The sequence below is a fragment of the Pogoniulus pusillus genome, chromosome 36 (assembly GCF_015220805.1).
Source record: "Pogoniulus pusillus isolate bPogPus1 chromosome 36, bPogPus1.pri, whole genome shotgun sequence".
Taxonomy (NCBI): Eukaryota; Metazoa; Chordata; class Aves; order Piciformes; family Lybiidae; genus Pogoniulus; species Pogoniulus pusillus.
The window spans coordinates 3,420,934-3,444,286 of record NC_087299.1 but is presented as its reverse complement, the minus strand read 5'-3'; the positions used below and the strand labels follow the sequence as shown (position 1 = coordinate 3,444,286).

At 52.1% G+C, this 23,353-nt stretch overlaps 1 protein-coding gene across 8 annotated transcripts in view; it reads left to right on the top strand.

The window, feature by feature from the left end:
- UBR4 (ubiquitin protein ligase E3 component n-recognin 4) overlaps positions 1-23,353 on the top strand; it is a 157,122-nt gene that overhangs the window by 43,337 nt on the left and 90,432 nt on the right. For 6 of the 8 annotated variants that reach the window (XM_064172123.1, XM_064172122.1, XM_064172125.1 and 3 more), the window contains exons 33-50: positions 166-354; positions 1,367-1,430; positions 2,139-2,330; positions 3,081-3,151; positions 4,043-4,190; positions 5,679-5,906; positions 7,222-7,392; positions 8,080-8,262; positions 9,955-10,113; positions 11,279-11,431; positions 12,855-13,082; positions 14,477-14,634; positions 16,130-16,301; positions 16,466-16,667; positions 18,552-18,715; positions 19,825-20,041; positions 21,160-21,376; positions 22,803-22,835. In XM_064172123.1, coding sequence (XP_064028193.1) covers positions 166-354; positions 1,367-1,430; positions 2,139-2,330; positions 3,081-3,151; positions 4,043-4,190; positions 5,679-5,906; positions 7,222-7,392; positions 8,080-8,262; positions 9,955-10,113; positions 11,279-11,431; positions 12,855-13,082; positions 14,477-14,634; positions 16,130-16,301; positions 16,466-16,667; positions 18,552-18,715; positions 19,825-20,041; positions 21,160-21,376; positions 22,803-22,835 — 2,949 coding nt within the window. The remainder of the gene's footprint in view (positions 1-165; positions 355-1,366; positions 1,431-2,138; positions 2,331-3,080; positions 3,152-4,042; positions 4,191-5,678; positions 5,907-7,221; positions 7,393-8,079; positions 8,263-9,954; positions 10,114-11,278; positions 11,432-12,854; positions 13,083-14,476; positions 14,635-16,129; positions 16,302-16,465; positions 16,668-18,551; positions 18,716-19,824; positions 20,042-21,159; positions 21,377-22,802; positions 22,836-23,353) is intronic. The other 2 variants (XM_064172127.1, XM_064172126.1) reach the window with 1 other exon arrangement.

The window sequence follows — 23,353 nt, the reverse complement described above, 5'->3', positions numbered from 1 at the left end:
GCTCCTTTTGTTCTCTGGATGAGTTGCTGATGGCTTCTGGTCTTCAGCTTTCAGATGAAGTGATGAGGATGTGGTTGTGTGTTTGGGAGGCGTTGCTGTGTCCCTGCTCTTCCCCGGTGGGGCTCAGCTGTGTTTGTTCTCTGAAGCTCCTTTCCATTTGTTTAGCCAAGTCGGAGAAGGTGTCTGCACCGTCCTGCTGAGCACTCTGATACCCATGGCAACTGAAATGCTGGCCAACGGTGATGGCACAGGCTTCCCTGAGCTGATGGTGGTAATGGCAACCTTGGCTAGTGCAGGACAAGGTGCAGGACACCTCCAGCTCCACGGTGCTGCTGTCGACTGGCTTGGCAGATGGTAAGAGACAGCTCTGTGCTGCTGCTTGCTCGTCTGCATCACTTGGACTGAATTACTTGGTTGTTGTTCCTGTTGAACATCTCTGCTGTGAGGAAGAGCTGGACCCTGGGGCAGTTTAGACTGGAGAAGAGAAGGCTGAGAGGGAACCGATCAATTCAGGTAGTGACAGGATTGGAGGGAGTGGAGCAAAGCTGGAAGTGGGGAGAGTCAGCCTGGACATGAGGAGGAAGTTGTTGAGCAGGAGAGTGGTGAGAGGCTGGAATGGGGTGCCCAGGGAGGGGGTTGAGGCCCCATGGCTGGAGGTATTTGAGGCCAGGCTGGTTGAGGCTGTGTGCAGGGTAGGGTGTCCCTGGGCATGGCAGGGGGGTTGGAACTGGCTGCTCCTTGTGGTCCCTTCCAACCTTGCCTGATTCTATGATTCTATGCCTATAAATACCTGAGGGTGGGTGCCAAGACAAAGGTGCCAAGCTCATTTCACTGGTGCCCTGTCATAGGACAGTGGCTATAAGCTGGAACCCAGGAAGTTCCACCTCAACATGAGAAGAAACTTCTTTACTGTGGGGGTGCTGCAGGCCTGGAGCAGGCTGCCCAGAGAGGTTGTGGAATCTCCTGTGGAGAGATTCCAAGCCCACCTGGATGTGTTCCTATGTGACCCATCCTGGGTGATCCTGCTTTGAGAGGGGGCTTGGACTTGACAGTCACTAGAGATCCCTCTCAACCCCTGTCACTCTCTGATTTATGATTCTGATCTGATGTTTGCTGTTAGATGTTGGGGTTTTAATTTGTTGTTTGGAAGATAAACTGTCTGAGAGAAGCTGCTCTGTGTCCCCCCTGTTCAGAGCAGCCACAAGTCCTCCATTCTCCCTGGTTTCATCATTGCATTTATACCTTTCCTGTCGTTCATCTTAAGCAAGCTACACGCTTGAGATTGTTGGGGAGGAGATTGGTTGGTGAGGACTGAGTTTCCACTTGCCAAAGGTGTGATGCTCTTCTCCACTGCTTTGTGTTGCAGCAAGAAATACCTGTCCCAGAAGAATGTGGTGGAAAAGATGAATGCCAACGTGATGCAAGGGAAGGTAGGACATTCTGCCCCTGTGCTCAGCACTGCTCAGGCCACCCCTTGAGTGCTGTGTCCAGTTCTGGGCTCCTCAACTCAAAAGAGATGTTGAGGTGCTGGAAGGTGTTGAGAGAAGGGCAGCAAGGCTGGGGAGGGGCCTGGAGCCACAGCCCTGTGAGGAGAGGCTGAGGGAGCTGGGGGGGTGCAGCCTGCAGCAGAGGAGGCTCAGGGCAGAGCTCATTGCTGCCTGCAGCTGCCTGCAGGGAGGCTGTAGCCAGGTGGGGTTGGGCTCTGCTGCCAGGCAGCCAGCAACAGAAGAAGGGGACACAGCCTGAAGCTGTGGCAGGGCAGGTTGAGGCTGGATGTTGTTAGGAAGTTGTTGTCAGAGAGAGTGATTGGCATTGGAATGGGCTGCCCAGGGAGGTGGTGGAGTCTGTGTGGCTGGAGGTGTTGCAGCCAAGGCTGGCTGGGGCACTGAGTGCCATGGTGTGGTTGGTTGGGCAGGGCTGGGTGCTAGGTTGTGCTGGCTGAGCTTGGAGCTCTCTTCCACGCTGGTTGATTCTGTGTGGCTGCTGCTGGAGAAGATCTCAGGCCTGAGCTGTGTCAGCATTCCTGGCTTGCTTTCTCAGCAGGAGGTTTTAAGCAGGAGTTGATCTATTTCCTTGCCTTCCAGAGGCTGTTTGGGGACCTTTATTGCCTCTCATTTTCCTTCATCTCAACTCCACAGCATGTGACTATCCTGGAGTGTACCTGCCACATTGTCTCATACCTGGCTGATGTCACTAATGCCCTGAGCCAGAGCAGTGGCCAAGGACCAAGTCACCTTTCTGTTGATGGAGAGGAACGAGCCATCGAGGTGGATTCTGACTGGGTTGAAGAGTTGGCAGTGGAGGAGGAGGACTCTCAGGCTGAAGATTCGGTAGGCAACGATCTCAGTTTGTGCTGCAGATCCATTTTGGAGCTTCCAAATGAGAACTGCTCAGGTTATAAACAAAAGCTTTTGCTGTTGGGATTTATTCCTGGTGTGGGACTTGAGTGAGGAGCCCTGGTTGGCAGCTCTGTCGTTTGTGTGCAGGGCTGGTGACTTTGTGATGTCAACAAAAAGTGGCTTGGGTGTTTGTTTAGACAGCAAAAAGGAAGTAATGAACTAAGATTGGTTTGCTCCTACTGGTTTGTTTGTCTAGTGCTGGCTTTCATATCAACCTGCAGCTCACATCATGCTTTAAAGTAGGAAATTGAAGCTGTTGCTAAAGCACTCTTCAAAATCTATCATCCCAGTGCATTCTTTCTGCTGCTGCCTTCTTGATTCAGTCTCTTGAGTGGTTATTAAATGTCACCATTCCCTCTTCCCTTGTTCTTAGATAGCAGCTGCCTTCTTTTATAGTGAGCTGCTGCCTCCAAATAACCATTTCATGGCTGAGGGTCATGCTCTGTACCCTGAGGATCATGCTCTGTACCCTGAGGGTCATGCTCTGTACCCTGAGGGTCATGCTCTGTACCCTGAGGGTCATGCTCTGTACCCTGAGGACCATGCTCTGTACCCTGAGGACCATGCTCTGTACCCTGTGGCTTTACTGTAGCTGCAGTTCACTGAATGTTAGGGGTTGGAGGTGACCTCCAGAGGACCTCCAGTGCTAACACCTTTCCAAAACAACTTTCTTCTTGACAGGATGAAGATTCTCTTTGTAATAAACTCTGTACCTTCACCATCACACAGAAGGAATTCATGAATCAGCACTGGTAAGAATCTCATCAAACTTGGGGTCAGGATTGCAGAACCATGGTTCTGGGCATTGAGAAGGAAACAGTCCATGGAGTGCAGTACATGAGCCTTGCCAGGACATGAAGGGAGTCTGCAAGAAAGATGGGGAGGAGTTTTTTCATGGAATCAGAAAATGATAGAATCAGTCAGGGTTGGAAGGGACCACAAGGAGCAGCCAGTTCCAACCCCCTTGCCATGGGCAGGGACACCTCACATTAGATCAGGCTACCCAGAGCCTCATCCAGCCTGGCCTTAAACACCTCTAGGGATGAGGCTTCCACCACCTCTCTGGGCAACCCATTCCAGCCTCTCACCACCCTCATGCTGAAGAACTTCTTCCCAACACCCAGTCTGAATCTCCCCATTTCTAGCTTAATTCCATTCCCCCCAGTCCTATCCCTACCTGACAGCCTAAAAAGTCCCTCCCCAGCTTTCTTGTAGCTCTCTTGAGATACTGAAAGGCCTCAGTAAACTCACCTCAGAGCTTTCTCCTCTCCAGACTGCACAGCCCCAACTCCTCAGTCCCTCCTCATAGGAGGAGATGCTCCACCTCTCTGCTCATCCTCGTGGCCCTTGGGGCTTGGAGTGATAGGAGGAGGGGGAAATAGATTGAAGCTTGAGGAGGGGAGATTTAGACTGAAGATGAGGAAGGAACTCTTCACAGTGAGAGTGGTGAGACACTGGCACAGGTTGCCCAGGGAGCTTGTGACTGCCCCCTGCCTGGAGGTGTTCAAAGCCAGTTTGGATGAGATCTTGAACAACCTGGGCTGGTGGGAGGTGTCCCTGCTCATGGCAGGGGGGGTGGGTTTGGAACTGGCTGATCTTTGAGGTGCTTTGCAACCCAACCCATTGTGGTTTGTTTTGTGCAGGTATCACTGCCACACTTGCAAGATGGTGGACGGGGTTGGTGTTTGCACAGTTTGTGCTAAAGTCTGTCACAAGGATCATGAGATCTCCTATGCCAAATATGGATCATTCTTCTGTGACTGTGGAGCCAAGGAAGATGGCAGTTGCCTGGTAAAGTGTCTCCCTTTCAGCACACAGCTGTGCTTTCCTGAGCTGTTCAAGTCTTTGACAGAGGTTTCTGTTCTGCAGTGAGTGCTTGGCATGATGAGAGGGCACAAGAATCCTAAGGCTTGAAGGCCTTGGCTCTCTAATGAGCCTCTTCATTCACAGCTTGCTTGGAGCTTTGTTAGCTTTGCAGCAAATAAGTCAAATCTGTGTCCCAGCTTGTGCTGGGATTCCACCTTTCAGATTTTGCAGGAGACCTGGAAGCTATAGAGCAGGTAGATGTTACCTTTGCCCATCTTTTCCACCTTGGCTGAAATATGGAAGCTTTTCTGATCCTTGAGTGGAGAGTGGCATGCTGAGCACAGCTTGAAAATGCAGCTGAAGAGGAGGGCAGGCTTGCTTTGAACTTAATCTTGCTGCTGGTGCAGTCTGCATTCAGTCAGTGGTGAAATAGAGTTGGTTTTGAGCTTTCAGCATTGCTTCTGTGATGGTTTGGGTGTTTCCTGTCCCCTTCCCACTGAAGAATCTCACTCAGACTGTGATGGTTTGGGTGTTCCCTGCCCCCTTCCCACTGAGGAATCTCACTCAGACTGTGATGGTTTGTGTGTTCCCTGCCCCCTTCCCACTGAAGAAGCTCAGACTGTGATGGTTTGTGTGTTCCCTGCCCCCTTCCCACTGAAGAAACTCAGACTGTGATGGTTTGGGTGTTCCCTGCCCCCTTCCCACTGAAGAAGCTCAGACTGTGATGGTTTGTGTGTTCCCTGCCCCCTTCCCACTGAAGAAACTCAGACTGTGATGGTTTGGGTGTTCCCTGTCCCCTTCCCACTGAAGAAGCTCAGACTGTGATGGTTTGTGTGTTCCCTGTCCCCTTCCCACTGAAGAAGCTCAGACTGTGATGGTTTGTGTGTTCCCTGCCCCCTTCCCACTGAAGAATCTCACTCAGACTGTGATGGTTTGGGTGTTCCCTGCCCCCTTCCCACTGAAGAATCTCACTCAGACTGTGATGGTTTGGGTGTTCCCTGTCCTCTTCCCACTGAAGAATCTCACTCAGACTGGACTCAGTGGATCTGGAAATTGGAAGAATGAAGCTTTATGTTTACAGCTTAGCACAGGATCCAAGCAGATATTTACAATCTCTACAGCTGTAGACAGCAATAGACAAGTTAAAAGTAATCCAAAAACACAACAGCCCCCAGGAGGGGCTCCCAACCACCCTTCCACCTTCTCCCCACCCCTCTACCTTAGCCCAGACTTTACCTTATGTTCAAGGTGAGTCTGGAGGGTCAGCCAGGGGGGTTAGGAAGCAGAAGGATGAGTCAGGCAGGTTAGGGAAGTGCATGCAGCCCAAAAGCCTAGGGGGACTCTGTTACCTATGTTTGTGTTCTTGTTCTTGCAGTAGCCATCAGCATTGTGTCCTTTTCACAGCCCAGCATCTAACCCTTCTCACCACAGCATCCCAGCTAGGCTCAAACCAGCACACTTTCTCGTTGCTAGGCTTTGGTGAAGAGAACTCCCAGCAGTGGTATGAGCTCTACCATGAAAGAATCTGCCTTCCAGAGCGAGCCCAGAGTGCCTGAGAGTGTCATTAGGCATGCAAGCACCTCTCCTGCAGAGAAAGCCAAGGTGACCATCAGTGAGGGCAAGGGCCCTGATGAAGAGAAGCCCAAGAAGAGCAGCCTGTGTAGGAACGTCGAGGGGTGTCGAGAGGAGCTGCAGTCCCAGGTATGTCCATCAGGGAGGCTGCTAGAGGGAGGTGGGTGGTGAGGAAGGCCTGGGCAGATTGTGCTGGTCATAGGATGGTTGGATTTTTGGTTGGAAAAGGCCTTTAAGGTCGTGGAGTCCAACTGTTCTCTAACTCTGCTGAGGCTGGGGCTGAGCCATGGCCCTCAGCATCACATCTCCCTGGCTTTTAAACATCTCAGGCATGGGGATTTGAACACCTCCCTGGGCAGCCTGCTCCAACCTTTGAGGGAAGAAGATGCTTCTGATACCCAACCTAAACCTTCCCTGCTGCAACATGAGGTCATTTTCTCTCATCCTATCACCTGTTCCTTGGCAGAAGAGACCAACCCCCACCTGGCTGCAGCCTGCTCTCAGTTGTAGAGAGCCAGAAGGTCTCCTCTCAGGCTCCTTTTCTCCAGACTAAATAACCAAAGGTCCTTCAGCTGCTCCTCACCAGCTCTGTTCTCCAGAGCCTTCACCAGCCTTTCTTTGGACATGCTGCAGCCCTTCAATGTCCTTCTTGGAGCAAGGGATCCAAAACTGAACCCAGTGCTTAAGGTGTGGCCTCACCAGTGCTGAGCTGACAAGTTATCAACCAAGTTACTTGGTATTTTGTGCTCTTCTTTGTGCTAAGAGGGTTTGTCATGGTGATGTCAGGCTTTGAGAAGCAGTTGACATGCAGCTTTTGTGAAGACCTGGAGTGCTGTGTACAGTTCTGGAGCCCTCAGCACAAGCAGGACATGGAAGTGCTGGAGGCAGTGCAGAGGAGACCACCAAGATGCTGAGAGGGCTGCAGCAGCTCTGCTCTGAGCACAGGCTGAGAGAGTTGGGGCTGTGCAGGCTGGAGAAGAGAAGGCTTGGAGGAGACCTTGGAGTGGCCTTGCAGTATCTGCAGGAGGCTACAAGAGGGCTGGGGAGGGACTATTGACAAGGTGTGGTAATGAGAGGAGGAAGAGGAATGGGTTTGAAGTGGCAGAGGGGAGATTGAAAGTGGATGTTAGGAAAGGGTTCTTTGCAGTGAGGGTGGTGAGACACTGGCACAGGTTGCCCAGGGAGGTTGTGGAGCACAGAAGCACCCAATGTGATCTTTGATCACATTGGGTGCTTCTGTGCTCCACAACCTCCCTGGAGGTGTTCAGGACCAGGTTGGATGAGGCCTTGAGTGATGTGTTCTAATGGGAGGTGTCCCTGCCTACGTCAGGAGGTTGGAACTGGCTGAGCTTTGAGCTCCCTTCCAACCTAAACCATTCTATGATTCTAAAACTCCCCAGCAGGAGCATCTCATATCTCAATTGCCTTCTGTATTTCTTTGTAGGCCAACTTCTCCTTTGCCCCTTTGGTACTGGAGATGCTGAATTTCCTGATGGATGCCATTCAGATCAACTTCCAGCAAGCTTCAGCCATGGGCAGCAGCAGCCGCGCGCAGCAAGCGCTCAACGAGCTCCACACTTTGGACAAGTCGGTCGAGATGACAGATCAGTTGATGGTATGGTCCTAGAGCAGTGCTTGGAGGGTGGGAGGGGATCCCTTTCAAACAGAGGCATTTCACAGTATCACCAAGGTTGGAAGAGACCTCATAGATCATCAAGTCCAACCCTTTACCACAGAGCTCAAGGCTAGACCATGGCACCAAGTGCCACGTCAGTATCACAGTCTCACAGTATCATCAGGGTTGGAAGAGACCTCACAGATCATCACGTCCAACCCTTTAGCACAGAGCTCAAGGCCAGACCATGGCACCAAGTGCCACGTCCAGTCCTGCCTTGAACAGCTCCAGGGACGGCGACTCCACCACCTCCCCGGGCAGCCCATTCCAGTGTCCAATGACTCTCTCAGGGAAGAACTTTCTCCTCACCTCCAGCCTAAATCTCCCCTGGCACAGCCTGAGGCTGTGTCCTCTTGTTCTGGTGCTGGCCACCTGAGAGAAGAGAGCAACCTCCTCCTGGCCACAACCTCCCTTCAGGTAGTTGCAGACAGCAATGAGGTCTGCCCTGAGCCTCCTCTTCTCCAGGCTAACCAATCCCAGCTCCCTCAGCCTCTCCTCGTAGGGCTGTGCTCAAGGCCTCTCCCCAGCCTCGTTGCCCTTCTCTGGACACGCTCAAGCATCTCAATGTCCTTCTTAAATTGAGGGGCCCAGCACTGGGCACAGCACTCACTTTTGTCTGCTTCTCAGGTGCCAACTCTGGGCTCTCAGGAAGGTGCTTTTGAGAACGTCCGCATGAACTACAGCGGTGACCAGGGCCAGACCATCCGGCAGCTGATCAGCGCCCATGTGCTGCGCAGGGTGGCCATGTGTGTGCTGTCCTCCCCCCACGGCCGGCGCCAGCACCTGGCTGTCAGCCACGAGAAGGGCAAGGTGAGCCCTTAAACTCTCCAGAAGGGGCCTGCAGGTAACCTGGAGAGGGACTTTTCCTAAGGGCTTGTGACAGAATTAAGCAGGTTAGAAAAGATCTCTAAGGTCGTTGAATCCAACTCCTCACCTGAGCCTCCTCATTCACTGACCCATGGCACCAAGTGCCTCATGCAGCCTCCTTTAAACACCTCCAGGGATGGGGATGTCACCACCTCCCTGGGCAGTCCATTCCAATGCCAGTCTCTCTTTCTGGCACAGCTTAGAATGATAGAATCAAGCAGGTTGGAAGAGAGCTCCAAGCTCATCCAGCCCAACCTAGCACCCAGCCCTGCCCAACCAACCAGACCATGGCACTCAGTGCCCCAGCCAGCCTTGGCTGCAACACCTCCAGCCACACAGACTCCACCACCTCCCTGGGCAGCCCATTCCAATGCCAAGCACTCTCTCTGACAACAACTTCCTAACAACATCCAGCCTCAACCTGCCCTGCCACAGCTTGAGGCTGTGTCCTCTGGTTCTGTTGCTGGGTGCCTGGCAGCAGAGCCCAACCCCACCTGGCTACAGCCTCCCTGCAGGCAGCTGCAGACAGCAATGAGCTCTGTCCTGAGCCTCCTCTGCTGCAGGCTGCACCTCCCCAGCTCCCTCAGCCTCTCCTCACAGGGCTGTGCTCCAGGCCCCTCCCCAGCCTTGCTGCCCTTCTCAGGACATGTTCAAGCACATTAGCACCTTTGTTACATTGAGGGGCCCAGACCTGGACACGGTACTCAAGGTGTGGCCTGAGCAGCACCGAATACAGGGGCAGAAGGACTTTCTTGGACCAACCAACCCCCACCTGCCTACAACCTCCTTTAAGGTAGTTGTAGAGTTGGAAGGGAGAGAAGCTCCTTTCAGGTAGTTGTAGAGGGGGATAGGATGAGGGGGAGTGGAGAGAAGCTGGAAGAGGGAAGGCTGAGTCTTGAGATTAGGAAGAAATTCTTTCCAGTGAGTGTGGGGAGACACTGGAAGAGGTTCATAGAATCACAGAATGTGAGGGGCTGGAAGGGACCTCTAAAGCTCAGCCAGTCCAACCCCCCTGCCAGAGCAGCATCACCCAGAGCAGATCACACAGAACACATCCAGGTGGGTTTTGAATATCTCCAGAGAGGGAGACTCCACAACCCCTCTGGGCAGCCTGTGCCAGGGCTCTGTCAATCTCACAGGGGAAAAAATCAGCTGCACAGATTGCACTGAGTTGGAAGGGACCCCCAAAGCTCATCATATCCAACCCCTCTGCACTCAGCAGGGACACTTCCAATTAGGTCAGGCTGCCTACTGCCACATCGAGTCTGACCTTGAATGTCTCCAGAGGTGGTTCTTCAGCCACAGCCCTGGGCAACCTGTTCCACCCTCACTGTGCAGAATTTCCTCCCAGTGTCCAACCTAAATCTCCTCTGCTTCAGTTCCAAACCATTGCCCTCGTCCTGTGCCTGTAGCCCCCTTCAGATATTGAAATGCAGCTCTAAGGTCTCCTTGGAGCCTGTCCAGGCTGAACAACCCCAACTCTTTCAGCCTGTTGTCATAGGAGAGGTGCTGCAGCCCATCTGCTGCTCCAGGGCCACCTGGTCCAACCCTTCTAGATTTCATAGACATGAACCAGAAATGCCTTTTTCACCTGACTCCTCAGGCTGGGTGTCTTAAGTTGATTTTGCTCTGCAGATCACAGTCCTCCAGCTTTCAGCACTGCTGAAACAAGCAGACTCCAGCAAAAGGAAGCTGACCCTCACTCGCCTCGCCTCTGCGCCTGTCCCCTTCACGGTGCTGAGCCTGACTGGAAATCCCTGCAAGGAAGACTACCTGGCTGTGTGTGGGCTGAAAGTAAGTGCCTGACAAACCCTCTTCTGGGCAGTTGGAAGCATCAGTTCAAACCAGCTGTGTTCCTTGCCTCTGAGGAGCTAGCACAGAGCTGGCTGCAGGCTCTGTCGCTGCCTTTAGCTCATCAGTTGCTTTCCTGATGGATTCATGAAGTAAAAGAATCAGGACCTAGAGGAAGAGTGTAAGAAATGAGAGAGTGCCTCAAAAGAGTCCTTAAGGCAATTTTCTTTTCAGATCAGTCAAGGTATTATGGAATCCTAGAATGGGTTGGGTTGGAAAGGACCTTCAAGATCAGCCATGGGCAGGGACACCTCTCACCAGCCCAGCTTGCTCAAGGCTTCATCCAGCCTGGCCTGGAACACCTCCAGGGAGGGAGCATCCACAACCTCCCTGGGCAACCTGTGCCAGTGTCTCCCCACCCTCACTCTATAGAATTTCTTCTTCATCTCCAATCTCAATCCCCCCTATCCCAGCTCAAAGCCATTCCCCCTCATCCTCTCACTCCAAGCCCTCAAGAATTTCTTCTTCATCTCCAATCTCAATCCCCCCTATCCCAGCTCAAAGCCATTCCTCCTCATCCTCTCACTCCAAGCCCTCGTGGAAAGTCCCTCCCCAGCTCTCCTGTAGCCTCCTTCAGGTACTGAAAGACTGCTCTAAGGTCTCCCTGGAGCCTTTTCTTCTCTAGACTGTACAGCCCCAACTCTCCATCCTGTCCCCATAGTGCAGGTTCTCCAGCCCTCTGATCATCTTCATGGCCTCCTCTGGACCCCAACCCAACAGTTCCATGTGCTGGGGGCTCCAGAACTGGACATGGTGCTGCAGATGTGGTCTCATGAGAGCAGAGGGGCAGAATCACCTCACTCACTGCCATTGCAGTCACCTGAGTGTGGCAGATCTTGTCTGTCAGCTGTCAGAGTGCAGAATGCATGCATCTGGTGTGTAGTTGAGAAGCAGCTGGACTCTGTGGTTGTGCTTTGGGATTAGTCTGGGGTTGAGGGTTTTTTTCCCACACACTTTGATATTTCTCATCTTAAACAGAGGAAATTTTGATCCTGAACCTTACAAATCACTGTTGGCACTAAGGAGTCCTGGGGTTGAACCCATCCTTGGCTTGAAATGTTTCTAAGCATTTAGTTGTAGTGTTTAGCAGTTGTTTTCCTTGCTGCAGGACTGCCACGTGTTGACCTTCAGCAGCTCTGGCTCAGTCTCAGATCATTTGGTGCTTCATCCCCAGCTAGCCACTGGCAATTTCATCATTAAAGCTGTGTGGCTGCCAGGATCTCAAACAGAGCTTGCTATTGTGACTGCAGATTTTGTGAAGGTAAGTTTGGTCCTAAACTCTTGGTGATCTCTGTTCTTTCAGACATTAGAGCCTGGAGCTTTGTGGAGTTGCATAAGGAAGAATTTGGTAATATTCTTAGGGTTAAGTTGCAGATACACATTTAGAGTCAGAGAATCAGGCAGGGTTGGAAAGGACCACAAGGATCATCCAGTTCCAACCCCCCTGCCATGCCCAGGGACACCCTACCCTAGAGCAGGCTGCACACAGCCTCAGCCAGCCTGGCCTCAAACACCTCCAGCCATGGGGCCTCAACCCCCTCCCTGGGCAACCCATTCCAGCCTCTCACCACTCTTCTGCTCAACAACTTCCTCACCTCCAGCCTCACTCTCCTCACCTCCAGCTTTGCTCCATTCCCCCCACTCCTGACACTCCCTCACAGCCTCAGAAGTCCCTCCCCAGCTTTCTTGTAGCCTCCTTCAGATGCTGGCAGGCCACAAGAAGGTCCCCTGGGAGCCTCCTCTGCTCCAGCCTGCACAGCCTCAACTCTTTCAGTCTGTGCTCACAGCAGAGCTGCTGCAGCCTCTGAGCATCCTCCTGGCCCTGCTCTGGACACTCTCGAGCATCTCCACAGCCCTCTTGTCCCAGGGGCTCCAGAACTGGATGCAGGACTCCAGGTGGAGTCAGAGCAGAGCAGAGGGGGAGAATTCCCTCCCTGGCCCTGCTGGCCACACTGCTGCTGCTGCAGCCCAGGCTCTGCTTGGCTTTCTGGGCTGCAAATGCACACTGCTGGCTCCTGCTGAGCTTCTCCTCCACCAGCACCCCCAAGTCCCTCTCCTCAGGGCTGCTCTCCAGTCTGGCACTGCCCAGCCTGCATTTGTGCTTGGCATTGCCTCCACCCAGCTGCAGGACCTTGTCCTTGCTCTTGTTGAACCTCCTGAGCTTGGCTTGTGCCCACCTCTGCAGCCTGCCCAGCTCCATCTGCATGGATCCTGCCCTCCAGCCTGGCTGCTGCAGCACACAGCTTGGTGTGGGCAGCAAACTTGCTGAGGCTGCACTCAGTGCCTCTGTCCATGGCACCCACAGAGATGTTGAACAAGACTGGTCCCAGGACTGATCCCTGAGGGTCTCCACTTGTCACTGGCCTCCACTTGGCCATGGAGCCACTGACAGCCACTCTTTGGGCGCAGCCATCAAGCCAGTTCTGTATCCATCTCATGCTCCATCCCTCAAACCCATCTGTCACCAGCTTGGAGACCAGGATGTGGTGTGGGACAGTGTCAAAGGCCTTGCTCAGGGCCAGGTCTTTTGGAGTCTTTGGCTGCTGTTACAACAGAAAGCAAACCCAAAGGACAAACTAATGAGCTGCAACATCTGACAAGGCTTCCATTGTCTCTACACTTGGCCTTCTGCCCTGGTTTTGATTGCTGTAATTACTTAATGATTTCCTTGCTGCTTCCCACAGATTTACGACCTCTCTGTAGATGCCTTGAGTCCAACCTTCTATTTCCTTCTGCCAAGTTCCAAAATCAGGGATGTCACTTTCCTTTTCAACGAGGAGGGGAAGAACATCATAGTGATCATGTCCTCTGCTGGCTACATCTACACACAGCTCATGGAAGAAGCCAGCAGTGCCCAGCATGGACCATTCTACGTCACCAATGTGCTTGAAGTCAACCATGAGGACTTGAAGGTACCATTGACTGCTTGCTCTTGTAGCAGGGCTTGAAGTGGTTTTCTCTCTTGTTTTGTGTCTTACATTTGAAGGCAAAAGTTTCCTTTTTTCCCTCCTTTTAAGCCCCTCAGATCTAGGTCAGTGAGTTTGCTGCCACTCCCTAAAGAGAACCAACCTCACAGTGAAGGGAGGTGGGGTGCAAATTAAACCCCTTTCACCTAGAGGCTGGAACATGCTTGCCCTGCCTGGCCTGGAGTTGTGCCCAGCAGCATCTCTCAGCAGGGAGATGGCTTCAGGATGATGCTGGTCTCAGAGCAAGGTGCTGCAGAGGTGCAGCAAGCAGAGTGGGCAATATCACTGAGCACTGCTGGGGAGGCTGCAGGGGTGGAGTGAGCCTTTGTTTTCTGCTCAGTAGCAGCTCTGTAGGCTTGGGGGTGAGTTTTAAAACCTGTTCACATTCAACCTGGTGTTTTTACCCCAGCCTGCACCAAATAGTTGAGAAGGTGACCCTCAGGAGTTGTTTTGTGAGCTCCAGGTGAGACTGGCCTACAGCATTCAAGCACACAGGTCATGGAAGGGGTTGGAAGGGACCTTACAGGTCATCTAGTTCCAGCCCCCTGCCATAGGCAGGAACCCCTCCCACTAGCCCAGGTTGCTCAAGGCCTCATCTGAACACCTCCAGGCTTGGAGCCTCTACAACTTCTTTGTGCAACTGGTTCACTGCCTCACTGCCCTCATGGAGAAGGATGAATTTCTCATGTCTCATCTAAATCTCACTTCTTCCAGTTTGAAGCCATCATACCTCCTCCTGTCACTCCCCAGCTTAGTCAGGTGTTCCTCTCCTGATCTCCTGTAGCCCTCTTCTAACACTGGCAGGCTGCTCTAAGGTCTTCCTGGAGCCTTCTCTTCTCCAGGATGAACAACCCCAACTCTCTCAGCCTGGCCTCCTAGCAGATGCCTTCCAGCCCTGCCAGCATTGCTGTGGCCTCCTCTGATCACTTTCCAACAGGTCCCTGTCTGTGCTGAGGACTCCAGGGCTGGCCCCAGCACTGCAGGAGAGTCTCAGCAGAGTCCAGCAGGACAGAATCCCCTCCCTGCCTCTGCTGCCCACACTGCTGGGGATCAGCCCAGGATGTGCTTGGGGATGGGCTGCGATCACACATTGCAGTATCTGAGGGCACTACCTGCAGCCCAGGGGATGCAATCTCAGCACCCCCTTCAGGAGCCTTTGAATCAGCTGCTGGAGGAGTTTACCAAGGAGCTGAGCTTAGGAAGCTGTCATTTAGGGCTGTGTCCTCTCAGTGGTGGGGAGGGGGCAGGAACCATTCCCTCCTGAGGTGATGAAAAGCCTGGCAGTGTTTTGGAGGGTCTGCTCGTCTGAAACGCTGCTGTTTTGCTCTCTGCCCCTGCAGGACAGCAATGGCCAAGTGGCAGGAGGTGGAGTGTCAGTGTATTACTCCCACGTGCTGCAGATGTTGTTCTTCAGTTACTGCCAGGGCAAATCCTTTGCAGCCACCATTAGCAGGGCCAGCCTGGAGGTGCAGCGGCTGTTCCCCATTAACATCAAGAGGTGAGCCTCCCCTGGAAGACTCCCCCTGCAGTTTCTGTTTCTGTTCCTTGCTAGTAAATATTCCTAATTGTCCTTCACACCTCAGCTCTGCACAGCTGAAACTTGAGGTGAAGATCCCCATTTTGAATGATGATTTCTTCCTGTGATGCTTTTTGCCCTAACAACAGAATAATTCCCAGCCACTGCTGGTTGGTTCAGCCCTGAACCTGGCATGCATTTTTTTGTTTCCCTTGCCACTAGGCTTTGACAACAGAAAGGTGGTTTCAGAGCAGCCTTGCTGCACAGTGCAGAGCTGCTGCTGGTGCAGCAGCTGGAACTGATGAGATTATCCCACCCTGATGGAGGCTGCAGAGCAGGAAGTCTTTGTTTCCTTTCGCCACCAGTACTGCAGTGGACTTTGTGCGTTGTGCATCTGGAGGCTTATTTTCAGACTCCCTTAGGGAAACCAATCTCTTATGCTATGAATGTGGCAACCAAAAGAGATGTTCTGTCATATTCTGACAAGCAGAACTGGGCATTTAGGCCCCAGACTCTTCACTCACCTGCCACAAAGCCTCCCCTGTGAGTAGGCTCTGTAGAAGAGTCAGGTTCCAAGAGCTGAGTTTGGTTTTGCCTTTTTACAGCTTTATTGTTTAGTTCCAGAGTCTGTGTGAGCAGAGCCACAGAGATTCACCTCCAGTGGCCTTGGCTGGTGCTGCTGGGTGTGTTAAAATGTGGAACTGTGCATCTGGTCAGATAAAAAGAGAGCTGAAAGCCATTTTAAAATCACTTCCCTGGTTTAGGGTATAAAATACTAATAAGGAAGTCTCATTCCTGAAGTTGTCAAGGCTGTGAATTGGGCTTCTTGTGCCTTCTGCCCACTCAAGTGACTGTCCCAGGTGCCTCAGCTGTTAATTAAGCTGTTTAGCTGTCTACTAAGCACTGATCTTTTCCTGGCTGCTCACAGGCTCAGAGGATGTTAGGGGTTGGAAGGGACCCAAGGAGATCATTGAGTCCAGCCCCCCTGCCAGAGCAGGACAATGCTACCTAACACAGATCACAGTGGAACACATCCAGACAGGCCTGGAAAGGCTCCAGAGAAGGAGACTCCACAACCTCTCTGGGGAGCCTGTGCCAGTGCTCTGTGACCCTTCCAGGAAGGAAGCTCCCTCTTGTGCTGAGGCAGAACCTCTTTTGCTGCAATTTACACCCACTGCTCCTTGTCCTATCCCAGGGAGCAGTGAGCAGATCCTGTCCCACACCTCCTGGCCAGCTTTCAGATACTTACAAACATCTATCAACTTCCCTCTAAGCCTTCTCCAGACTAAAAAGTCCTAAGTCTCAGCCTCTCATCAGCCATGCCCTCCAGTCCCCTCATCATCCTCGTAGCCCTCTGCTGGACTCTTTCCAGCAGTTCCCTGTCCCTTCAACCACTGTGAGGAATTCAGAGTGGTTTTTGCTTGTGTTCCCTCTGAAAGGAATGCCTGAGTGCCTTTCTGCCTTTCATTTCTTGCAGCTCAAATGGTGGCAGTAAGACTTCACCAGCACTCTGCCAGTGGTCTGAGGTGATGAACCATCCTGGCTTGGTGTGCTGTGTGCAGCAGACCACAGGCGTCCCACTGGTTGTGATGGTGAAGCCAGACACCTTTCTCATCCAGGAGATAAAAACCTTGCCAGCTAAAGCAAAGGTTAGTCTGCCAGGTAGTATATAACTCACTAAGAAGTTAATCCCCTCTGGTTTTGGCCCTTAAATGTGTTGTTTCCATCCACAAGTTCTCTGGGCTTTGCTGATTCAGAGAGGTTGCTTCTTTGAGCAGCAGTTCCTTCACTTGGCATTTGCTCACCTTTGCAGATCCAGGACATGGTTGCCATCCGTCACACAGCCTGCAATGAGCAGCAGAGGACCACCATGATCCTGCTGTGTGAAGATGGCAGCCTGAGGATCTACATGGCCAATGTAGAGAATACATCCTACTGGCTCCAGCCCTCCCTCCAGCCCAGCAGCGTCATCAGCATCATGAAGCCGGTCCGGAAGCGCAAGGCAGCTGCTATCAGTAAGGGGCTGCTCACAGCTGTCTTCTGCAGGGTGGCAAATGGGCATGCTAAGGTTGATTGAGGTGGCAGATGGGCATGCAGAGGTTGATTGAGGTGGCAAATGGGCATGCAAAGATTGATTGAGGTGGCAGATGGGCATGGAAAGGTTGGTTGAGGTGGCAAATGGGCATGCAAAGGTTGATTGAGGTGGCAAATGGGCATGCTAAGGTTGATTGAGGTGGCAAATGGGCATGCTAAGGTTGATTGAGGTGGCAAATGGGCATGCAAAGGTTGATTGAGGTGGCAGATGGGCATGCAAAGGTTGATTGAGGTGGCAGATGGGCATGCAGAGGTTGATTGAGGTGGCAAATGGGCATGCAAAGGTTGATTGAGGTGGCAGATGGGCATGGAAAGGTTGGTTGAGGTGGCAAATGGGCATGCAAAGGTTGATTGAGGTGGCAAATGGGCATGCAAAGGTTGATTGAGGTGGCAGATGGGCATGGAAAGGTTGGTTGAGGTGGCAAATGGGCATGCAAAGGTTGATTGAGGTGGCAAATGGGCATGCAAAGGTTGATTGAGGTGGCAGATGGGCGTGCAAAGGTTGATTGAGGTGACAGATGGGCATGCAGAGGTTGATTGAGGTGGCAAATGGGCATGCAAAGATTGATTGAGGTGGCAGATGGGCGTGCAAAGGTTGATTGAGGTGGCAGATGGGCGTGCAAAGGTTGATTGAGGTGGCAAATGGGCATGCAAAGGTTGATTGAGGTGGCAGATGGGATGCAAAGGTTGATCAGGGTGGCAAAAGGGGATGCCAAGGTTGATCAGGGTGGCAGATGGAGATGCAAGGTTGATTGAGGTGGCAGATGGGATGCAAAGGTTGATCGAGATGGCAAATAGGGGTGCAAAGGTTGATCAGGGTGGCAGGTGGAGATGCCAAGGTTGTTCAAGGTGGCAGATGAGGGTGCAAATGTTGTAAATGATGCAAATGGGGATGCCAAGATTGCTTGAGGTGGCAGATGGGGATGCAAAGGTTGCACCGTCTATATGTGTGCCTGGCCACTCCCTAAAGAGAACCAACCTCACAGTGAAGGGAGGTGGGGTGCACATTAAACCCCTTTCACCTAGAGGCTGGAACATGCTTGCCCTGCCTGGCCTGGAGTTGTGCCCAGCAGCATCTCTCAGCAGGGAGATGGCTTCAGGATGATGCTGGTCTCAGAGCAAGGTGCTGCAGAGGTGCAGCAAGCAGAGTGGGCAACACTACTTAGCACTGCTGGGGAGGCTGCAGGGGTAGAGTGAGCCTTTGTTTTCTGCTCAGTAGCAGCTCTGCAGGCTTGGGGGCGAGTTTAAAACCTGTTCACATTTAACCTGGTGTTTTTACCCCAGCCTGCACCACATAGTTGAGAAGGTGACCCTCAGGAGTTGTTTTGTGAGCTCCAGGTGAGACTGGCCTACAGCATTGAAGCACACAGGTCATGGAAGAGGTTGGAAGAAGGGACCTTACAGGTCATCTAGTTCCAGCCCCTTGCCATAGGCAGGAACCCCTCCCACTAGCCCAGGTTGCTCAAGGCCTCATCCAGCCTGGCTTTGAACACCTCCAGGCTTGGAGCCTCTACAACTTCTTTGTGCAACTGGTTCACTGCCTCAGTGCCCTCATGGAGTGCCAGGTGGCAAATGGAGCTAGAAGGGTTTGATCAGCACTGGGGAGATACTTGAGCTGCTCACTTGTGGCAGTGCTGACCTGAGTGCTGGCTGCTGGCTGAGCCATAGATGTGTGTCTAAATCCAGCCCTGCCTGGCTCACGCAGGCATTGCCAAGGGAAGGAAGCTCATCCTGCAGCTTTTGCACCAAAGCTTTGCCCCTTCAGAATGCCTTTTGTTAAAGCCATGCCTCTCCTCCTCCTCCAGCAACTCGCACATCCAGCCAGGTGAACTTCCCCATTGACTTCTTTGAGCACAACCAGCAGCTCACAGATGTGGAGTTTGGAGGCAACGACCTGCTGCAGGTGTACAACGCTCAGCAGATCAAGCACCGCCTCAATTCCACCGGCATGTATGTGGCCAACACAAAGGTAAATGGGGCAGCTGGGGGGCTTCTCTTGGGCTTCTTAGTGACATTATTGTCTGGGTTGGCTGCATGTCTTGGCTCAGATGTCTGCTTTGTCCCACTGGTCCTGTACAAGTCCTGTGACACTGGTAGGTAACTGGGGGGGTACCTGCGTGCAGACTTCGGTGTCTTAGCTTAGAGTCAGGGAACAGTTTGGGTGGGAAGGGACCTGTAGAGCTCATCCAGTCCAGCTCCTCCTGCAGTCAGCAGACATCTGCAACCAAAGCAGGTTGCTCAGAGCCTCAAACAGGATAACACCTGTTAGGGGTTGGAAGAGACCTAAGGCGATCATCAAGTCCAACCCCCCTGCCAGAGCAGGACAATGCTACCTAACACAGATCACAGAGGAATGCATCCAGGCAGGCCTTGAAAGGCTCCAGAGAAGGAGACTTCACAGCCTTTCTGGACAGCCTGTGCCAGGGCTCTGGGACCCTTACAGTAAAGAAGTTCCCCCTTGTGTTGAGGTGGAACCTCTTGTGCTGCAACTTACACCCATACAACCTGACCTGGAATGATTCCAGGATTGAGATGTCTGCCACCTCTCTGGGCAACCTGGGACAGGATCTCACCACCCTCAGCATCAAAAAATTGTTCCTTTTATGTAGTCTAAAAGTCTTCTTTTAGTTTCAGACCATCACCCCTTGTCCTGTTATAACAGGCCCTGTTAAAAGGTCTGTTCCCATCTTTCTTATCATGGAATCATAGAATCACCCAGGCTGGAGGAGACCTCCAAGCTCATCCAGTCCAACCTAGCACCCAGCCCTGGCCAACCAACCAGACCATGGCACTAAGTGCCCCAGCCAGGCTTTGCTTCAACACCTCCAGGCATGGCAACTCCACCACCTCCCTGGGCAGCCCATTCCAATGCCAATCACTCTCTCTGTGGAGAACTTCCTACCCCTTTAAGCACTGAAAGGCCACAAGAAAGTCTCCCAGGAGCTTCCTCTTGTGCACTCTGAACAACCCCAGCCTGTCCTTGTAGGAGAGATGCTCCAGCCCTCAAGCAATGAATTCACAGCTTAGGAGCAGAACACTGACTTGATTTTCCTGACCTCTGGGGTGTCTGTTCTGCAGCCTGGAGGTTTCACCATCGAAGTGACCAACAACAACAGCACGATGGTGATGACAGGCATGAGGATCCAGATCGGGACGCAGGCGATCGAGCGCGCCCCCTCCTACCTGGAGATCTTCGGCCGCACCATGCAGCTCAACATGACCAGAGCTCGCTGGTTTGACTTCCCCTTCACCCGTGAGGAAGCCTTGCAGGCTGACAAGAAACTGACCATCTTCAGTGAGTCTTTGTTAGCTGTTGGCTTTGCCTGCTTGGTTTTTGCTTGGGTGGGTTGAAGCTCGCAGCAAGGAGGTTCCACCTCGCCGTCAAGGTTGCCGTAATCTGCTTGCTTGAGCCAGCTGTGGAAATAGCTTCAGGGGCAGATCTGGAGCGTTTAAGAACTTCACTTGTGGCTCAGTTTCTTGCTGCAGTGGATGAATGTGCAATGAGTGCATCAGGCTGGAAGGGACCCTCAAAAGGTCATCTTGGCCCTGCAGTCAGCAGGGTCATGGATTCATAGCGTCACAGAATGGTTTGGGTTGGAAGATCCTCTAGTTCTAAACCTCCTGCCATGGGCAGGGACACCTCCCACTAGCCCAGATTGCTCAAGACCTCATCCGACCTGGTCTTGAACACCTCCAGGGAAGTGGCATCCACATCCTTCTTGGGCAACCTATGCCAGTGTCTCACCTCCCTGGAGGTGTTCAAGGCCAGCTTGGATGAGGCCTTGAGCGACCTGTTCTGGTGGGAGGTGTCACTGCCTATGGCAGGGGGTTGGAACTGGCTGAGCTTTGAGGTCCCTTCCAACCTTAATCATTCTATGACTCGTTCTATGACCACCCTTGCTGGAAAGAACTTGTTCCTAATCTCCACTCCAATCTGCCCTCCTCAAGCTTTAATCCATTCCCTCTTGTCCCATCACAACAAGCCCTTGTAAAAAGTCTCTTCCTAGCTTTCATGTAGGCCTCTCAGGTACTGGAAGGCCACTCTATGGTGTCCTCAGAGCCTTCTTATCCAACCCCTCCTGCAGCAAGCAGGGACATCTCCAGCTGGACTGCTTGCTCGTGACCCTATCAAGTTTAACCTTTAATGTCTCCAGGGCTGAGACCTCAATCACATCCCTGAGCAACCTGCTCCAGTGTTTCACCACTCTCATTGTAAGGATCTTCCTCCTTCCTTCCAACACAGCTAAGAGTTTTGTGGTGAGCTAATGGGAGACTAAAGTGGCCTTGAAAGGGAACTGGAGCTCTCAGAGTGGCTGCAGCATGGTGGCTCTCCTGACCTTGTGAGGTGCTGCTTGTTTGCATGCAGAGGAAGCTGCTCTGTTGGTTTTTAAGACCATTCTCTCCCCACTGCAGTTGGAGCTTCTGTGGATCCTGCTGGAGTCACCATGATGGATTCCATCAAAATCTATGGCAAAACCAAGGAGCAGTTTGGATGGCCTGATGAGCCCCCTGAGGACTTCCCATCTGCCTCAGTCAGCAACGTTTGTCCCCCAAACCTGAACCAAGGGAACGGCGCTGGGGACACCGAGTCTGCTGCCCCCACTGCTGCCAGCGGCACCGTCCTGGAGAGGTATTTCTGCAGCCTTGCTTTTGTTTCTCCTTGCCACTGGCCAGAGGGGACCTAAGTACCCTTGTGTGGCTTTGCTAACTGGGAGTGGTGAGTCCCTGTCACTGCCACACAAGCTAGTAACAAGTCACCAATGGGCTTCTAAGGAGGGCTTTGCGCTGACTCGTGGTTGACCTGCTGGAGTAGCTGGGTAGATCTGTGTGCATGCTTTGTCTTGCCAAGTTCATTTGTGACAGCAGTCTTGAAGAGCTAAAAGATTTCTGCTTCCTTGGTACATTTCCTCATTTCAAGCTGGTCTTTCTTTCATCCTCCAGAGCTCACAAAGTCAGACCTTTCTGAAGTTAAACTCAGTGTTGTTAGAAGGTCTTTGTGTGTGACCTTGCTGTAGGCCAGCTGGTTCCCCCCAACTTGTCTCAGGTTTAACTGCTGTGGTGGAGAAAGTGTTGGGTTTTTTTGGGCCCCATATCCCTAGTAAGAATCTAACCACAAGGGTGAGATGGGCAGGAGAGAGAATCTAACCACAAGGGTGAGTATTTAGCAGGAGAGAGAGAGAACTTTGTTGGTGTTACATCCACCCTGTGTTCTTTCTCTGAGCTCATCCAGCCTGCAGGAGTGTAGAAAGCCTCTCAAGCTAGCGAGGACAGCACAGAAATAGATCACAGAGGACCTAGAACTGCTGAAAAATGAGCATGTTAAAGGGTAGGCTGCTTGGCTGTGAGTAAATGATGGTTTTGTCTTAGTGAAAGGCTCAGGGCTTGAAGTGGCAGTGAAGTCCAGCTGCAGGCCCCCTTTTGCCCATCTTTTAGTCCTTTGTCTAGCAGTTCCTGGGACATTTTCCCCCTGTCCTTATTTTCTCTATTCACCCTTCCTCTACTGTGCCATCTCCACAAGATGTCCCTCTCTGCACAGACATCCTGTCTGGTTTCCCAAAGCAGGAGGATTAGAGCAGATTAAAAACTCAGAAGCAACAAAATGATTGATTGGATTTGGATGGAAGTGTCAAAGAATGCAGCACCTTAGAAAGGGCTCTTGAGTAGCAACAACTAACAGCAGGCAAGAAGCAGTTCGGTGTCTGCACTTCAGATTTCCCTTTCAGTGGTGCTTTAAGCAGTGTGCTTGGCTTCTCTGTGCTGGGTGGCCTGGTTCTCCTTTCTTTGTTGTGCTTTTAGGCAAGTGCCTGCTGCCCAAGGTAGCAAGAACCACGCTCAGATCCCAGCTCTCTGCCACCCTCCTGATCTCCCCCATTTAATTTGCCTGTCGCTTAGAATTGCGTTTCCAGGGAGTTTGGTTTGGTTTTGGTTTTGTTGTTGGTTCTGTTTTTTTTTTTTCCTCTCTGTGAGCTTTACACATTTTTTTTTTTTTTCTTTCTTTTGTTTGTTTTGTTTTTGTTTTGTTTCTTTTTTTTTCTTTTCCTTTGCTCCTTCCAAAGTTCTGAAACTGAGTCCTTAACCACCCTGGACCGGTTAGTATGGCATCCTTTTTCTCTGCACGAGTGAGTGTGTGTCAGAGAGCCAGAAGAGATGATGTGTGGCTTTTGCTGACTGTTTTCCTTCTTATGTTGGTGGCTTTTTTTCTTTGGGGGGGGGGAGGGGGTTGAGTTGTTTGGTTTTTTAGTGTTGGTGGTGTTGCTGTTGTTTTCCAAGTGCCATTTTGCTTCTTTGCATTCTGGTCGTTGCATGGCAGATGGTGTAAAGAGATGTCAAGATGAGTTGGTTTGTGGCTTCCTGCTGCACACTGTGTAACTGTTGCTTGTTTGACAGGCTCCTCGTTTGGCTTTGTTCCTTCCTTGCCTCTCTTTTCTCCCTCTTTTATTCCCCTACCAGCTTTAAGGAGGGTGGCTGTGGGTAGAGGGGAATGTCTTGTTACTTACCTCCACCGCCAGACCAGACAAGTGTTGTTTCTCTTACCTCACATCCAATCCTGTGCTGTTATTTCTCCCCTTAATGCTCTCTGCTCCCTCCTTTTCCCTCTGTTCTTCTT